This window comes from Notothenia rossii (assembly GCF_949606895.1).
Source record: "Notothenia rossii genome assembly, chromosome: 6".
In the NCBI taxonomy this organism is placed as follows: Eukaryota; Metazoa; Chordata; class Actinopteri; order Perciformes; family Nototheniidae; genus Notothenia; species Notothenia rossii.
The window spans coordinates 283149-302051 of NC_136909.1; the positions used below are offsets into that span (position 1 = coordinate 283149).

Below are 18903 nucleotides of genomic sequence, written 5' to 3' on the forward strand. Positions count from 1 at the left end.
ACCATGAACTATTATTACTCAGGTTAATCTCGCCCCCTCCAATGTAAGCGTGACGTATTTGGTGGGTTGCCGACTCCAGCAAGGGTAATTTGTGTCTAGAGTGCGCCATCTAGTGGGATCAACTGAAATGCCGGGTATTGCAGGAAAAAGGCTAAATGAATGCGGTCTTTACGATAATTTGAACAATTTTGTACCAATATTCGGCGGGCCGGATTAAAAAGCCCAACGGGCTGTATATGACCCGCGGGCCTTAGTTTGCCCATGCCTGTGCTAGCCGGTACTACGCCAAGTGGAAACGCAACCAAAAACGGGCCCCGCACAGCTCGGCACGCTTAAAGCGAGCTCCGCTACTATCACCTTCAGAATAAATCAACATTATAACTGCTGGGATTGAACCCACAACCTTCTGACTCAAAGACAACAGCTTCCTCTCAGGAAAGGATGAAGTCATAGCCTGGAAACCTGAAGTTTGGTAAAGTTAGAAAGGTACTGAGGCTTAATTCCATTGTTTCTAAAGGACATATTAAAGAGACCTGACTCCAGACGCCCTGGAAGCCTTGTGTTTTCTGAACAGATGCAAACAATTGTTCTGTCACTTCCTGTGATGAGTTTCAACAAATGATTTGACCATATCTCCTCTAATAAGAGAAGAAACATGTGTCCCCTCTGAGTGAAGAGAGAGTCTCTTTACACAGAGGGGACACCTGTTGATGAGAAGAGACACGTGTCCCCTCTGTGGAAAGAGAGAGTCTCGTCTTTACACATTTCCATATGTATTAAAGCATTGATGTATGATTGTATATATGTATTCATGTTCACACATATGACCCAGCATGCATGTGTTAATGAGCCCCTTTAGATTCAATCAGTTAAAGGTCAAACATGGGAAGTCTGTGTTTCCCCTGATCCATAATAAATGCTTCTACATTGTAATGTGCACGCTTGTAGTTCATGGTGTCAAGACTTCAGTATCGGCCATACTTATATACACTAGCATCATGCGCTGCTATGCTGGTTCGATGCTACCAGTTGTTTTATTCAACAGTCAACCATAGTAGCAGTTATTGAGTTGAATCAGTTAATCAATATAAAGATCAGTTAGGTAGTTTAGTTGGTAAATTGATAAAAATGTATGTTAATTAGTTTAATGAGTCAGGTAATCGATGCACACGATCAGTTATAACCGATGCAGAGCGGGCGTCCGTTTAGCCGCGCTGCATGCTGGGAAACGTAGTTCCAATGGCGGCGCCATTCTAAACCAGGTAAGCCTCCGCGACCAATCACAGCAGCTTAGTCGTCGCTGCAGCCAGTCACTGCACTTAAACTAACTCACTGACCAATCACAGCGCTTAACATCCCCCAACAACTAATCATAGCCCCGCAAACACCGCGCAGCCAATCACAGAGCCTCATACTCTCCGAGCAGCCAACCCGATCACAACAACATCCATGATGCTGCTCTCCACCGCGCCTGCGCACACGGTAGACAGCTGATAACTCATCCATTATGCTACTTCGCTAAATAATTAAAAAAAGCTTCCAGAAAAACTGACCGGAGCTTCGCTGGAGGACCGGAGGACCGAGACCCGACGTGAGTGACAGTACCGGGGAGGGGTGTGTGTGTGCGAGAGTGTGTGTGAGTGTGTGTTGTGTGTGTTAGTGTGTGAGAGAGGATCCTCCGCGCCTCCAGACAAAGCTCAGCTAACAGGCTAACGGCTCTTTAGCTACACAAACACCCACATAACCGGTCCTTCCGACGGCCCGCTCACGGCTGTCGGTACAGGCGGTACAGGCGTCGCCTGCTCACCGACCCCCGGTCCCCCCGACCCCCGGTCCCCCGGGGATCACACTCCGCCACGGCCGATATCTATTATATTAACGCGGGCTAGTGATCGGTGAGTAGCTCGGCTAGCTTAGCCACCTAGCTTATGTTCTGCCCGCCATCTTTCTAACGATAAACGGGCTTCTGCGCGAGGCTGAACAACACGCTCAGTTAGTGCTCGCGGGGGGCAGTTAGCGCACGGGTTCACCTGAGATCCAATTGATAATAGCCTGCCAGGTGTGTGGGGGGGTGGATGGGCTCTCTGGAGGGGGTTTGTGCAGTTTATGGATCAGCCGTGTCTGTTAGCTGCTAGCTGTTAGCTGCTAGCTGTTAGCCGCTAACCCGCAGCAGCCGGGAGAGAGGGGGGGGGGGGCGGGTACTCACACATTGTACTAGACTACAAGTATACAGATATTGTATTTAAGTACAATTACTCAGATCTGGTATTTGAGTAAAAGTAGAAATACTGAGATCTTGTACTTGAGTAAAACTAGAAGTACTCAAGTACTTTGGTCTGAAAATACTTCAGGTAAAAGACCTGGATTCCAAATATTACTTGAGTATAGAAGTATTTTCAGCTAAATGTACTTCCAGTTTCTAAAGTACCCATTATGCAGTGTGGCTGTTCAGGAAGTACTTTATTATAGAATACAAAATGAAGCCTTCTTTTAACTGTTCAGAAGTACATGTACAATATTTGAAGTATCGTACTGCATTATATCATAAAGATGTGTCTTGTATGTAAACAGAAGTTAGTAAAAGTGTCACAAAACACTAGGGAGTATGATAGTAGTGCATGGAAATACTCAAGTGAAGTACATGAGTGAATGTACTTCCCACCACAGGTAGCAGGAGTGAGACAGGTGTCTCCTCGGTGTACCTGTCCACAGGTAGCAGGAGTGAGACAGGTGTCTCCTCGGTGTACCTGTCCGCAGGTAGCAGGAGTGAGAAAGGTGTCTCCTCAGAGTGTACCTGTCCACAGGTAGCAGGAGTGAGACTGGTGTCTCCTCGGTGTACCTGTCCACAGGTAGCAGGAGTGAGACAGGTGTCTCCTCAGAGTGTACCTGTCCACAGGTAGCAGCAGTGAGACGGGTTCTCAGAGTGTACCTGTCCACAGGTAGCTGGAGTGAGACTGGTGTCTCCTCAGAGTGTACCTGTCCACAGGTAGCAGGAGCGAGACTGGTGTCTCCTCAGAGTGTACCTGTCCACAGGTAGGAGGAGTGAGACTGGTGTCACCTCAGAGTTTACCTGTCCACAGGTAGCAGGAGTGAGACGGGTTCTCAGAGTGTAGTGTATTGGTGTGTTTTGCTGTTAGATGGGTTTTGAAGGGGGGGTCATCAGATGCAAACAGCCCCTCCTTCAGGGATGTGCTCACATGTATTTGATACAACATGACACAGCGTTTTATAAACTGACAGAATAACTTTTAGAAAGAACTGTTGTGATGTAGTGAGGGACTGATGCATTGTGGGATGCTGTGTTTACAAGGAGAAGTACTTTGACTTCTGATTTAAGTCAAAGTACCAACAGTCAAAAGTACTCAGGTAGCAGCCCTACCTTCAAAATGTTACTTCAGTAAAAGTATTGTATACTTGTACTTAGGGCTGGGCGATATGGTCTCTAAATGATATCGCGATATTTACTGACTATATCACGATATACGATATATATCGTGATATTCTGAAATGTCCTCTAAAAAAAAAAAAGAAGTTTTTATTTAACCCCTTGATGTTTACAGTCACGCCAGTATGATGATTCTAGTAGTCCCTGCAACATATGTCTGCATTACAAAAATCGACTAATAATGAAGAAAATTAACACATTTGTTGCCATAGTAATTTATGCACTAACTACATTACTACTTGTACTACAACATTTGAATCATCAGTTCTTCCTCCTTTTCCTCAATTGTTCATATTTGGTTTATTAAAATAATGATATTGTGGTCATTGTTAAAAAATGTCTGCTATTATTATGAGTAGTATTATTATTATTTGTATAATGCACTTTCTGCCTTCCTGTCATTATCAGGAGTTAGACATGTAATGGCTATGTATTAGATTAGATTAGAACCTTCATTCTCCTGCTGGGACATTTCCCTATAGCCAATACCTTTTATATTTTTTACTCTTCACTTACTTGTCAGCATAGATCGGCATTGATGTACAGAGCCGAAAGAAGAACTTGTTTATGTTGGCATCATATTGAGAGGTGCAGTGACGCCTCCTAAAACCAGGAAGTAAGCTGCTGGTTTCCTCGACAAAAAAGCAATGGGATTTCTCCACAGGGTTTTGGAAAATAGCTGGAAATAAGGTCTGTGGAAAACAAACCTGTTTGATAAATGCACGTTTTGTTCAGCCAGATAATATCCACATGTCTACCCTACTTTTATAATGTTAGAATCATAAATCTAATCGATAGATTATAAAAGGGTTTTAGGACGCGTCACTGCACCACTAGAAAACAACTCCATCGATCAAGCTGAAACTTTCTCTCCCTCTTCTTCTCATGCTCCATGTCACTCTCCTTTAACTCCTCCGGTGACTTTCTTTTATTTGAAGATAGTTTTTTGCCCGGCGCTCACGGGCAAACGGGAGCCTGCTCGCGCTGGCTCCGCAGCTGTGTCACGGCGGAGCCAGCGCGAGCAGGCTCCCGTTTGCCTTTCACCCAACAACGACAACCGCCTCACGAAACGCTATGTTGTAGCGTTAATAAACGAAACAATTTAACAAAATTGCTTGTCAAAGTACCTATACCACTGGACAATTTTATTTTTTTTAAGCAATATTTTTAGTGGCCCGAGCGGGCAAGTGGAAAGTACGTTATGCCGGCCCGGGGTGTCTAAATAGTGCTTCCGAGCCAGCGGGCCATTTATAATGTCGAGCCCTGCTCTCTGTCACTGTGCATGTGTGTAATGTTTGTGTGCAAGTTAGACGGGGCCTGCGTGTGTGCCTGCGTGTGTGACTGTGTCTATGAGGGAGAAAGGAAAGCTCATTTTGGCCGCGGCGGGAAATTGATTTGACAACATAATACTTGATGTTCACGATGTGGTCATTTACAACATCGCATGGAGTGCAATCCACGATGTATCGTGTAAACTCGATATATCGCCCAGCCCTACTTGTACTGTGTTGTTTCTAACCATTTAAAGGTGGGGTATGTCATTTTGGAGAAACCAGCTCGAGTGCGCGAGAATTTGAAAATACACAGCCGGAACAAATCTGCCACTTCCTCACAGAGCCCCTCCTCCAACACACACGAACGCGCACATGACCGATGAGGGCACGAGATCAGTTTGTGTACAGATGGAAGGCTGACAGGCAGGTAGGCCATCCAGTTACTTTAGCCGGCTCAGATGATTGGTCGTGCTTTTTACAGAACCACGGCTTCCACAGAGGAGTTTTCTTTATGGATTTTTTGTCAAAGCTCTTCAGATATTCATTGCTATCGGGATGCTAAGAGCATTCCATGGAATATAACAACAAGGGTATCTCGAGCCGGTTTCTCAAACTTACCTACCCCACCTTCAGTTAAATGTTTATCACATGGTTGTTTTTATAAAGCCTAAAAAATAATGCATGAATGAAGTCAAAGCATAAAGTAGCATGAAACACTCAGGTAAAGTACTTTACTCTAAAACAAGTGACTACCTTTAATGAATAGTTTCTGTGTCTCAAAGAGGATCCAAAAAGACCTCCTGATGAGAGGGTTAGGGTTTGTTACTGAGTGACTCTCCATCAAACTGCATCTGAACTAGGGCTGCACGATATTGAAAAAAACTGACATCGCGATTTCCCCCCCCCCCCCTGCGGTATATATTGCGTTTTTTTTAACTATATTTAACCGGATGAAGGTATTGTCTCTACAGATTATTTAAGTATAGTATCTAAGCGATCAGATCTCGCGACAGGAGAAGCAAACACAGACATCACAACACGTACCTTTACGGAGCTTTTACGGGAGATCGTCTCACCGTAGCTGTCAATCTGATCAAAAGACGTGTTCAATGGCATTAAAAATAGAAAAAACGCGGCTGAATCGGTTGCCGCGTTTTTTCTCGTTTGAATGCCGTCTGTGTTTGCTTCCCCTGTCGCGAGATCGGATTGTTTAGATACTATACTTAAATAATCTGTTGAGTCTCAGCTTTAATCGGATATATTGTATGTGCAGTTTTGATAAGTAATAAGGGTATCTTTATTTTGAATTCTCTGCTAAAGTACGTTAGCATTTAAAAAAAAAAAAAGAATAAAACCGCACGTCCCTGCGGTGTGAATATCGCGCATGCGCATATCGCGGTTATCGCTATGACACGGTATATCGTTCAGCCCTAATCTGAACACTTCTCTGCTCCTACCAACCACTAACGGGCTCCTTAAGACATGAACACAGTATGCACCTGAACACTTCTCTGCTCCTACCAACCACTAACGGGCTCCTTAAGACATGAACACAGTATGCACCTGAACACTTCTCTGCTCCTACCAACCACTAACGGGCTCCTTAAGACATGAACACAGTATGCACCTGAACACTTCTCTGCTCCTACCAACCACTAACGGGCTCCTTAAGACATGAACACAGTATGCACCTGAACACTTCTCTGCTCCTACCAACCACTAACGGGCTCCTGAAGACATGAACACAGTATGCACCTGAACACTTCTCTGCTCCTACCAACCACTAACAGGCTCCTTCAGACATGAACACAGTATGCACCTGAACACTTCTCTGCTCCTACCAACCACTAACGGGCTCCTGAAGACATGAACACAGTATGCACCTGAACACTTCTCTGCTCCTACCAACCACTAACAGGCTCCTTCAGACATGAACACAGTATGCACCTGAACACTTCTCTGCTCCTACCAACCACTAACGGGCTCCTTAAGACATGAACACAGTATGCACCTGAACACTTCTCTGCTCCTACCAACCACTAACGGGCTCCTTAAGACATGAACACAGTATGCACCTGAACATTTCTCTGCTCCTACCAACCACTAACGGGCTCCTGAAGACATGAACACAGTATGCACCTGAACACTTCTCTGCTCCTACCAACCACTAACGGGCTCCTTAAGACATGAACACAGTATGCACCTGAACACTTCTCTGCTCCTACTAACCACTAACGGGCTCCTGAAGACATGAACACAGTATGCACCTGAACACTTCTCTGCTCCTACCAACCACTAACGGGCTCCTGAAGACATGAACACAGTATGCACCTGAACACTTCTCTGCTCCTACCAACCACTAACAGGCTCCTTCAGACATGAACACAGTATGCACCTGAACACTTCTCTGCTCCTACCAACCACTAACGGGCTCCTGAAGACATGAACACAGTATGCACCTGAACACTTCTCTGCTCCTACCAACCACTAACGGGCTCCTTAAGACATGAACACAGTATGCACCTGAACACTTCTCTGCTCCTACCAACCACTAACGGGCTCCTTAAGACATGAACACAGTATGCACCTGAACACTTCTCTGCTCCTACCAACCACTAACGGGCTCCTTAAGACATGAACACAGTATGCACCTGAACACTTCTCTGCTCCTACCAACCACTAACGGGCTCCTGAAGACATGAACACAGTATGAACCTGAACACTTCTCTGCTCCTACCAACCACTAACGGGCTCCTGAAGACATGAACACAGTATGCACCTGAACACTTCTCTGCTCCTACCAACCACTAATGGGCTCCTTAAGACATGAACACAGTATGCACCTGAACACTTCTCTGCTCCTACCAACCACTAACGGGCTCCTGAAGACATGAACACAGTATGCACCTGAACACTTCTCTGCTCCTACCAACCACTAACGGGCTCCTGAAGACATGAACACAGTATGCACCTGAACACTTCTCTGCTCCTACCAACCACTAACGGGCTCCTTAAGACATGAACACAGTATGCACCTGAACACTTCTCTGCTCCTACCAACCACTAACGGGCAGCTGAAGACATGAACACAGTATGCACCTGAACACTTCTCTGCTCCTACCAACCACTAACGGGCTCCTTAAGACATGAACACAGTATGCACCTGAACACTTCTCTGCTCCTACCAACCACTAACGGGCTCCTTAAGACATGAACACAGTATGCACCTGAACTCTTCTCTGCTCCTACCAACCACTAACGGGCTCCTGAAGACATGAACACAGTATGCACCTGAACACTTCTCTGCTCCTACCAACCACTAACGGGCTCCTGAAGACATGAACACAGTATGCACCTGAACACTTCTCTGCTCCTACCAACCACTAACGGGCTCCTTAAGACATGAACACAGTATGCACCTGAACACTTCTCTGCTCCTACCAACCACTAACGGGCTCCTTAAGACATGAACACAGTATGCACCTGAACACTTCTCTGCTCCTACCAACCACTAACGGGCTCCTTAACGGTACGTCCACCAGCAGTTTAAAAAAAATCTTCCAACGCTTCTCTGCCCATTGACTTTAAATGGGGGGTGACGACACTTTTCCTCGCTTTTCGCTTAACTGCATTGTGGGGAAGCAAAGCGAAGATTTCCAGGATTTTCAGGATTCAAAAGTTGAGCAATGTTCAACTTTTGAAGCTGAGCTGGAAGCGTCAGCCAATCAAATCCTGTTTATGCAAATCTGACCGTACAAGCGCTAGCCAATCAAACCGCGTGCAAGCTGGGAGAGCCAGACCGCGGTTCATTTCCTCATATTCCAAACGAGAAATTACGGTAGCAAATCACCCGGTTCTTTACGACCAGAACTATTTACCGGGATACAAACTGGAGGAACCAGGCATGGAGGGAGGTGGCAGAGACAGAGGGTGAAACTATATATATATATATATATATATATATATATATATATATATATATATATATATATATATATATATATATATATATATATATAAATAAACTCCCCAAACAGGCAAAAACCTACCGGTTAGGGTTATATATTGCTCGCATAAAATCCCTGGAGTTTTTTGCTTTGTATGTCGGGGGCGGGAGATTCATGTGATTGGTTGTTGGTCGCGTTGCTCGCAAAAAATCCCCAAGCTTTCAGACACGCCCACCTCCAAGATTTTTAAGATTTTTTCAAAGCTGCTGTGTGGACGTACTGTAAGACATGAAAACTGTATGAATCTGAACACTTCTCTGCTCCTTCCATCAGTTTCAATGATAAACATTGAAACTGATCATCAGGCGCTTCTGCTGCTGGGATTTAACATTTAGGAAATGTGTGGTTTTGTAGGAATCGTCTGTTTATTGAATCAGAACTGTATTGCTCTGTTATTGTGGATTAATCTGCAGACCTTCTACGTTACGTCTCAGAGTCCAAGATGGAGATATTCACTTTAATATAAACATGGCAGATTACAGAGGAACGGTTTAGAGACGTCTCCGCTCTGAAGAAGCTTCTATATCAAGAGTCTGTCAAACATCTCACAAAAATGGGTCAATAGTTCTGGGGAGAAACTTCCATTTACAGAATAACATCAATGAATTCCCTTTAAGATGAAACCCAGAGAAAATGATATTCCTGCAGAAACAGGACTTTAGTGATGAATTAATATCTTAATGTGAAGTAGGCTTGGGCGGTATCATTTTTTTCATACCTTGCTGACATCATACCGTGGGATACGGTATATGACGGTATGACTTGGGTCGACTTGAGCGAGGTGGCGTTCGGCGGCAAATAGATGTTTCGAACGGTATATTATATGTTCGGTGTAAAATGCAGCCCGAGCCGGTAGACGCTCGCAAAGTGCCGCGACGTGCGCGCAAGTGCAAAACAAGGGCTGCATACATGACACATTGTGCAAATGGCACATTTTGAGATCGGATACAGGACGCGTTTGTAGATGTCCAACGTTGTTTCCATAGTGAGCTAAGTTAACAATATATCATCATACATAAACATTTTCCGGGAGTAAATACTTGACTTATTGAATAAAGTTTGCTATATTCACTAACTAGTTTGGCAATATTATTCCGTGCACGTGTTAAAAACCTTATTTCCATTTGATTCATTGGATTACTCGCGTGAATGTTTAGCACGTAAATGCTTTCGTTTTTAAAACCGTCCGACCTCGACTACAAAACCATCAACCAGTTGCATAGGATTAAAAAATGTCAACACTCACTCACCCCGTCTTAAACATTCCCAAAGAAGTGCCTCTGTCTCTCGTTGTGCTGGATGAAGTCACTGGCGACGAGTAAACCCAAAATAGTCCCAAACAGGCGCAGATGCATTTTTCTTTTTTACTAGTTGTCCGAGTTCGGGGCCGGCAAATGCTGCCGCCATCTTGCTCAGCTCAGCTCAGCTCTGTGCTGAGCTCTGAGAGCGGGAAAGACGGACTGCCCTCCCCTGCCCTCTGCTGGCGCGTGCTGTGCATTACAACCAATGTCGTCCCTGTCAAAACTCCGTGTCAGTGTAATAGAATGAAACGCATCTGTGATTTGGCGCACAGTCTGTGACGTCACGGTATTGAAAATCATACCGACGGTATTTCAAAATACTCTGGTATACCGTAATACCGTCATACCGCCCAAGCCTAATGTGAAGTATTTCAATGTCTGAGGCTCCTGTGTTTCAGCTGTTAATGAGTGTGTGTGTGTGTGTGTCTCAGGTTGTGCGATGGGAGTTTGTCTCCTCGGAAGAAACATCGAGCAGAAGAATCAACGCCACCAACGAGACCTGGACTGAACGCACACTAACGTACCTGTGTGCCCTCACACACACACACACACACACACACACACACCCCCCCCCCCCCTCAGGCCGCAGAGGGAGTTGTTTTCCCCTTCAGGTCAGACACTGCCGTCCCACAGTGCATTGCAGCGTCACCGCCGTCCACCATGTCGGACGCCCCTGAGGCTGCGCCCCCCAGCCCCCCCACTGTCACCAACCCTCAGCCCCCCGAGGTCACCAACGCCACCAAGCCTGGCAGGTAGGGACACACACACACACACACACACACACACACACACACACACACACACACACACACACACACACACACACACACACACACACACACCTCTTTACTCAGTACCCCTCAGTCCCCCAGACAGGTAGGAACACACACACACACACACACACACCTTTACTCAGTATCCCTCACAGTGTTTCCCACGGATCTGAAATATACTTGAACCTTTCTGTTGGTCGCTTGTTAGCAGCCCCTTCACGCGATGGCAGAGCGAACAGGTACAGGCAGGGCCCTTAGTGAGAGCCCTATACTTTAAATCTACCACCCACAAATAAACATATGGACATGGGTTACTATTTAAAACAATTGTAAATGTATTTAGGAACCTATCAATGTGATTTTAAGTGGGGGTGGACCTCAAAATCCTCTAGGGGGGTCCGGCGGTAAGATTTTGTTTTTATGAGTTAAATGCATCAATCTGGTGCACTTTGAGTGGGAAATAAAGAGACGAGATCTATGGGAACACCTATATGAAACGGAACTGTATACATTTCAATAATCATAAAATCATGGCCATAACCAATAACATCCCATTTCCAATATGAACAAAAAACTGAAACTTGTTTATTTATTTATTTTTGGTTGATTTATAGTTGTGAGTGTGTCTGTGCTCCTGAACCAGCCTCTCCTGTCTCCCTCCTCTCCCCCCTCTCCCTCCTCTCCTCTCCTCTCCCCCCTCTCCCCCCTCTCCCTCCTCTCCCCCCTCTTCCTCCTCTCCCCCCTCTTCCTCCTGTCCCCCCGGCTTTGATTTATGATCTGTATGACAGTGGCCATGTCGGCAGGCCACATCATGTAGACAGCCAGTCCCCCTGTGAGAGGCAGACCACATCATGTAGACAGCCAGTCCCCCTCTGTGAGGCAGACCACATCATGTAGATAGCCAGTCCCCCTCTGTGAGGCAGGCCACTTAACAGGCCAGGCCATCGGGAAACCCCCCGATCCTCCCGATGGCCAGTCCGGGACTGGGTACAGGAGGCGTAGAGTGAGAGATCATTGTCCACAAGTTAATCGATCGCAGATGGCGTCGTGGTCACGGACAAAAAAAAAAAACTAAACAGGTCGCTAAAAATATACTTGGGCGGCCGTTACTATACCTGGGCGGCCCGCCCAAGTATAGTCTATGTGTGGGAAACCCTGAGTAGAAAGTACAGGTATTTGTGTTCAACATGTAAGAAGTAGAAAGTGGTCAGAAAAATAAGTAGTGGAATAAACTACTGATACAGGGTTCCCGCGGGGTCTTAAAAAGTCTTACATTTGATAATCTGAATTTAAGGTCTTAAATATGACCAAAAAAATAAGAAAGGTCTTAAATATGATTTTGAAGGTCTTAAAAATGATGGGATTTGAAAAGGTACTTCTGTGTTGCGACAGCGTCTCAATGTGTTTTGGGGAAATGTCCGGGCTGCAAAGTAACCAGGACGGTGAGAGCCTTTCAGTTCCCCCCAACAATTTGTATTGAATTAAATCAACATGGAACCAGTAAACACTAACTTTGTTTCCCCTGGCCCCTTATTGGAGAACACCCAGCTAGTAACCTAGCAACCAAGCTTCAGCTTGCAGCAGTCAGAAACTCAGGTATCTTCGAATCTACTTAGAAATGAATATGGGGAAGTGTCAGTTCAAACGTATTTGGTTGGAAAACATCTAATTTAGTGCTTGGTTGAAACCAGTGGAGGGGAACATGTTTGAAGCCTGCTGTACCTTTTGCAAAATGAATTAGCGTTTGTTTTGCTAATGTAGCGTTAGCTAGTGCAGCGTTAGCTAGTGCAGCGTTAGCTAGTGCAGCTTTAGCTAGTGCAGCTTTAGCTAGTGCAGCAGCTCCCGCAACAACACCGGGGGACCTCCGGGCGACGTTTGGTTCTACGTCAACCCTAAAAGCGGAGGTGCTGTAGACGCTAAATACCGTGGCTAAACACCAATCATACAACAGCAACGATGAAACATTGTAGCCAAGGCAGCAGAGCTCTGAATATAGCTTTTAACACACACACACACACACACACACTTTTTGTCTAACACGCTAACACAGTTCTGTACTGTTATGCTGTTATATTTAGAGATGATCCGATCACGTGATCGGGGATCGGAGCCGATCACGTGATTTTCAAAAGATCGGAATCGGGAGAAAGAAATCGGGGATCGGGACTTTTTTCTTTTTTTTTTTCTTTTTTTTTTTAATACTTTAAAAATATATATTATTCAATGTTACAAAACAAAAATGACCAAGTTCAAGTCTTAAAGTCATCCTGAGGCCTTAGTTTTGGTTTCAAATTACACATCATGTATGTGTTGCTTCTTTGGGGCTTGTCTTCATAGACCTGCTTATTTCTCTCAAATCTGGCAACAGAGTGGGCGCAGTGTCTAATTGTAGCAGTAAGCTAACGAGTACTGAAAGCTTTATTTTGTTTTGATCCAATGCTGCACAACTGAACTGATCCAATGCTGCTGTGAAAGAAAGAAGCTATATCCATGTTGGATAGAATATCAAATTTAAATACAAAAATAACCTTAAGGGACAACTTGAACAACTTGAATGCTATTTTCTTTTTTTTCTCTTCATGCATTGCATAAAGATCGGATCTGGAAAAATCGGTATCGGCAAATTGTCAAAATCAAATGATCAGAATCGGATCGGGAGCAAAAAAAGGTGATCGGGACATCCCTAGTTATGTTCAGTCATTGTTCTTATGTTGAACATGAATACATTTACTTTGTAAGTAATTATGGGACGTATTTCTTCTTTCATAGCAACTTTCCTTCATACTTTCTTGCCGTGAAATAGGTCTTAGATTCTATTCAAAGTGGTCTGAAAAAGGTCTTGAAAAGTCTTACATTTGAAACCTGCAAGAACCCTGTGATATTTGCTTAAGTACAGTAACAAAATATTTGCACTCCTCTACCTCCCAGCTCTGAACGTTACCACTCACTCTTTGTTACTGAGCAGTTTAAATAGCAGGTCGTATACAGAGCTGCAGTATTCATGCTGGGCCCTGAAGGCAACGTCTCCATGATGAACTTACATGATTTCATGATGACCTTTTGATTTTCCTTTGCTCAATACTCAGAAGTGATTGATGTATATAATAATGTCAGCGTTAGCTAGCTCACCTTCAGACTTCTGCTCAGTGTGATATTAATAATAAACGTTATTTATATAGCATCTTTCACGTGCTTTACAGAGTATGACATCCTTAAAAACAAGGTATACACAGAAAGAGTGATATTATCACTGAACCATAAAACATGAACAGTGATACTACTAAAACACAACTGCCCCAAATTATTAGGCAACTTAAGAAGATATGTCTTTAATGTACTTAACATCGTTGCTGTTCTAATATCAAATGGGAGCAGTAGATGTCGTCAGGGTCAGGGAAGAAATGGTGTTGAATGTCAAACAGAAGCTTTTTCAGACGCCTGATGTATCACTGGATATCTTTTTTATTGTGAACCCCAAGTTTAGAATCTAATCTAACGTGAGAACAGCTTTAATAACAGGCATGCTAATTAGTCACTTTTCAGAGCCTCCCGCTTTTTTAAAGCTGATTTGGGTGACTTGTGTGATTCGTGGAGAACCGAAGAGTTTTTGTTTTGGGGCGGGTCCGACTCACGGACTGATGGACAACTTCTCACTTCAACATTTTTTTTAAGAAATCTAGATCACAAAATAATTAAAAAAGCGAGTGTCTGTTTTTCCTGGCCAAGAACAGGTTCCTTGAACACAACACGAGCGTAACGTGTCATCACGTGGGGCAGTGCTGCCTGAACGCCGCTCCAGCTCTTCAGATATTGCAGTACCCATAAGGAGTTGTAAGCACAGTGGTGATCTGTTGTTATTAGCATCTGGTTAGCTAGCTATGCTAACGAATATAAAAAGCTTTTCTCCAACCAGGTGGAAGAGAGCTCTCTCCTGAGAGGCTCACATAACCTCAGCTCAGTGAGGTTCAGGCGCACCTTGATATGATCATTACAGTTATAAAAAAATAAGAGACTAAATGAAAAACTGGTATAAAATACTATGACAGCAACAAAAAAGTTGTTAAAAAGAATAGAGTTTGAAAGAGGAGTGATTTGTAAAGTATCCATAAAGAGAACATCTGTTTAGAGTTCAGTTTCATCTGGTGTTGAGAGATGGATCCATAGATCTCCTCATGGTGCTCCCAAGGTGCACCAGATTGATGCTTTTAACTTCTACATTTAAAAAAAAAAAAATCTTCCCGGGGGTTTGGTCTACCCCTAGAGGGGGTGAGGACCCCCCTAGAGGAGGTTTGGTCCACCCCTAGAGGAGGTTAGGTCTACCCCTAGAGGGGGTGAGGACCCCCCTAGAGGAGGTTAGGTCTACCCCGAGAGGGGGTGAGGACCCCCCTAGAGGAGGTTAGGTCTACCCCGAGAGGGGGTGAGGACCCCCCTAGAGGAGGTTAGGTCTACCCCGAGAGGAGGTGAGGACCCCCCTAGAGGAGGTGAGGACCCCCCTAGAGGAGGTTAGGTCTACCCCTAGAGGAGGTGAGGACCCCCCTAGAGGAGGTGAGGACCCCCCTAGAGGAGGTTAGGTCTACCCCTAGAGGGGGTGAGGACCCCCCTAGAGGAGGTTAGGTCTACCCCGAGAGGGGGTGAGGACCCCCCTAGAGGAGGTTAGGTCTACCCCTAGAGGGGGTGAGGACCCCCCTAGAGGAGGTGAGGACCCCCCTAGAGGAGGTTAGGTCTACCCCTAGAGGGGGTGAGGACCCCCCTAGAGGAGGTTAGGTCTACCCCGAGAGGGGGTGAGGACCCCCCTAGAGGAGGTTAGGTCTACCCCGAGAGGAGGTGAGGACCCCCCTAGAGGAGGTTAGGTCTACCCCTAGAGGGGGTGAGGACCCCCCTAGAGGAGGTTAGGTCTACCCCGAGAGGGGGTGAGGACCCCCCTAGAGGAGGTTAGGTCTACCCCGAGAGGAGGTGAGGACCCCCCTAGAGGAGGTTAGGTCTACCCCTAGACGGGGTGAGGACCCCCCTAGAGGAGGTGAGGACCCCCCTAGAGGAGGTTTGGTCTACCCCTAGAGGAGGTGAGGACCCCCCTAGAGGAGGTTAGGTCTACCCCGAGAGGGGGTGAGGACCCCCCTAGAGGAGGTTAGGTCTACCCCGAGAGGAGGTTTGGTCTACCCCTAGAGGAGGTGAGGACCCCCCTAGAGGAGGTTAGGTCTACCCCGAGAGGAGGTGAGGACCCCCCTAGAGGAGGTTAGGTCTACCCCGAGAGGAGGTGAGGACCCCCCTAGAGGAGGTTAGGTCTACCCCGAGAGGGGGTGAGGACCCCCCTAGAGGAGGTGAGGACCCCCCTAGAGGAGGTTAGGTCTACCCCTAGAGGAGGTGAGGACCCCCCTAGAGGAGGTTAGGTCTACCCCTAGAGGAGGTTAGGTCTACCCCTAGAGGAAGTTAGGTCCACCCCTAAAGGAGGTGAGGACCCCCCTAGAGTAGGTTAGGTCTACCCCTAGAGGAGGTTAGGTCTACCCCGAGAGGAGGTGAGGACCCCCCTAGAGGAGGTTAGGTCTACCCCGAGAGGAGGTGAGGACCCCCCTAGAGGAGGTTAGGTCTACCCCGAGAGGGGGTGAGGACCCCCCTAGAGGAGGTGAGGACCCCCCTAGAGGAGGTTAGGTCTACCCCTAGAGGAGGTGAGGACCCCCCTAGAGGAGGTTAGGTCTACCCCTAGAGGAGGTTAGGTCTACCCCTAGAGGAGGTGGGGACCCTCCTAGAGGAGGTTAGGTCTACCCCTAAAGGAGGTGAGGACCCCCCTAGAGTAGGTGAGGTCCCCCCCAAAATTAAATCATGTTCACATGGTTAGGAAAATAAATCCACTTCCACACATCTTGTGTCCATATCTTTCTGTGTTGGTGGTCAGTCCACACCGTGCACGTGCATGCGTGCGCGAGTCATGGTGAGATCTCTGGATTCAGAGGTTTCTTTTTCTTTGCACAGCCTGAAAGAAAGAATGAATGGGCTGTGATTTGAGTATTTTTAAGCAGAGGTCAATAATTTGTACGGCCCCCGGAGGATGTTGTGGAAATGTAAATGGCCCTTGAGAGGAAAAAGGTTCCCCCCCCCCTGCTGTAGATAATAATAAAACCCCTTGATTTATAACATCTCTGTCTCTATTGATCTGAGTATAGGATAAAGAACAGTTCATTGAAGCGTTCTAGCACAGGCCTCTGTCAGATGGTTTTTTACGCTGTTTCTTTTCTGCTTCCAATAGTTCTCTCCTTTTTCTCCATACGTGTGTTTGCATCCCTGAAATAAAGCCAGCTCCCAACAGTGTGATCTGATTGTGTGTGTTCGTCCTCAGGAAGACCAACCAGCTGCAGTACATGCAGAATGTGGTGGTGAAGACGCTGTGGAAGCATCAGTTCGCCTGGCCCTTCTACCTGCCGGTGGATGCCATCAAACTCTGCCTGGCTGTAAGTGCCTCACAAACAATCAATCAATCAATCAATCAATCAATCAAAGGTTTATCGTGTTGATCTGTGACGCTCAGCTCTGGGGATTCTTTAAAGGTTTCCAGAGTGAGCGTTACTATTGCCAGACCTGATTCAGATATGACACTTTGAAGCTGTATGAACTCTTTTCCTGTTTCCAGTGTCTAAGCTAAGCTAACCCCTCCATATTCCAGGACTATCACAAGGTGATCAAGAACCCGATGGACATGGGGACCATCAAGAAACGTCTGGAGAACAACTACTACTGGAGCGCCAGTGAAGCCATGCAGGACTTCAATACCATGTTCACCAACTGCTACATCTACAACAAGGTACACACACACACACACACACTCACACTCACACTCACACTCACACTCACACACACTCACACTCACACTCATACTCACACTCACACTCACACTCACACTCACACTCACTACTGCTACATCTACAACAAGGTACACACACACACACACACACACACACTCACACACACACACTCACACTCACCAACTGCTACATCTACAACAAGGTACACACAAACACACACACACTCACACTCACACTCTCACACTCACTACTGCTACATCTACAACAAGGTACACACACACACACACACTCACACACTCACACACTCACACACTCACACACTCACACACACACACACACACACACACACACACACACACACACACACACACAGACACACATACACACTACTGCTACATCTACAACAAGGTACACACATACACACACACACTCATACTCACTACTGCTACATCTACAACAAGGTACACACACACACACACACACACACACACACACACACACACACACACACACACACACACACACACACACACACACACACACACACACACTCACTACTGCTACATCTACAACAAGGTACACACACACACACACACACACACACACACACACACATATACACATACACATACACACACACACACTCACTACTGCTACATCTACAACAAGGTACACACACACACACACACACTCTACTGCTACATCTACAACAAGGTACACACTAGGGGTTTCACAACTACTAATATTTACTAGTCGACACGTTTTTCAAAATAGCAGTCGACTAGTCGTTACGTCATAATAGAGACACACAAAGAGAGGTGTACAACTGTATTTTCTATTGGAACTCATACAGTAACATTAAACACTGCATTTTAATTTGTGTTACATGGCTGAGTAAATACAGGGTGTCCGCGGGGTCTTAAAAAGTATTAAAAGTTGATAAATCAATTTAGCGAAAATTAAGGCTTTTAAAAAGTATTAAAAAGTATTAAACGGCATTTTCCAAGGTATTAAGAAGTCCCACAGCAACGACAACATGAAATACCCTTTAATTTACTGAAACGACATGTCGGGAAACCCCAAAAGGCGGCCCCATGCATAGCGCGCCGTTTCGTTGCCTTGCTCCGCTCTGTGTGTGTGTGGGGGGGGGGGGGAATAAACGACTACGGTAACGGGTCCCAAGGTGGGAAGACCGGCATACGCAACGCTCTGGGGGTCCAACGGCTCCGTGTGTGCCCTATATGATCATTTTCTGATAACGATGAAAGAGCCCGCCTCCCTCTCCCCACGTCTCCTGCTGCTGCTGGGC

General features: G+C 45.9%; 1 protein-coding gene across 3 annotated transcripts in view; it reads left to right on the top strand.

The window, feature by feature from the left end:
• The first annotated feature begins 1434 nt into the window (after positions 1-1434).
• LOC307043309 (bromodomain-containing protein 3-like) overlaps positions 1435-18903 on the top strand; it is an 80640-nt gene continuing 63171 nt past the window's right edge. For all 3 annotated transcript variants that reach the window (XM_079687679.1, XM_079687680.1, XM_079687681.1), the window contains exons 1-4: positions 1435-1591; positions 10459-10779; positions 17132-17243; positions 17456-17593. In XM_079687679.1, coding sequence (XP_079543805.1) covers positions 10688-10779; positions 17132-17243; positions 17456-17593 — 342 coding nt within the window. In that variant the 5' untranslated portion in view covers positions 1435-1591; positions 10459-10687. The remainder of the gene's footprint in view (positions 1592-10458; positions 10780-17131; positions 17244-17455; positions 17594-18903) is intronic.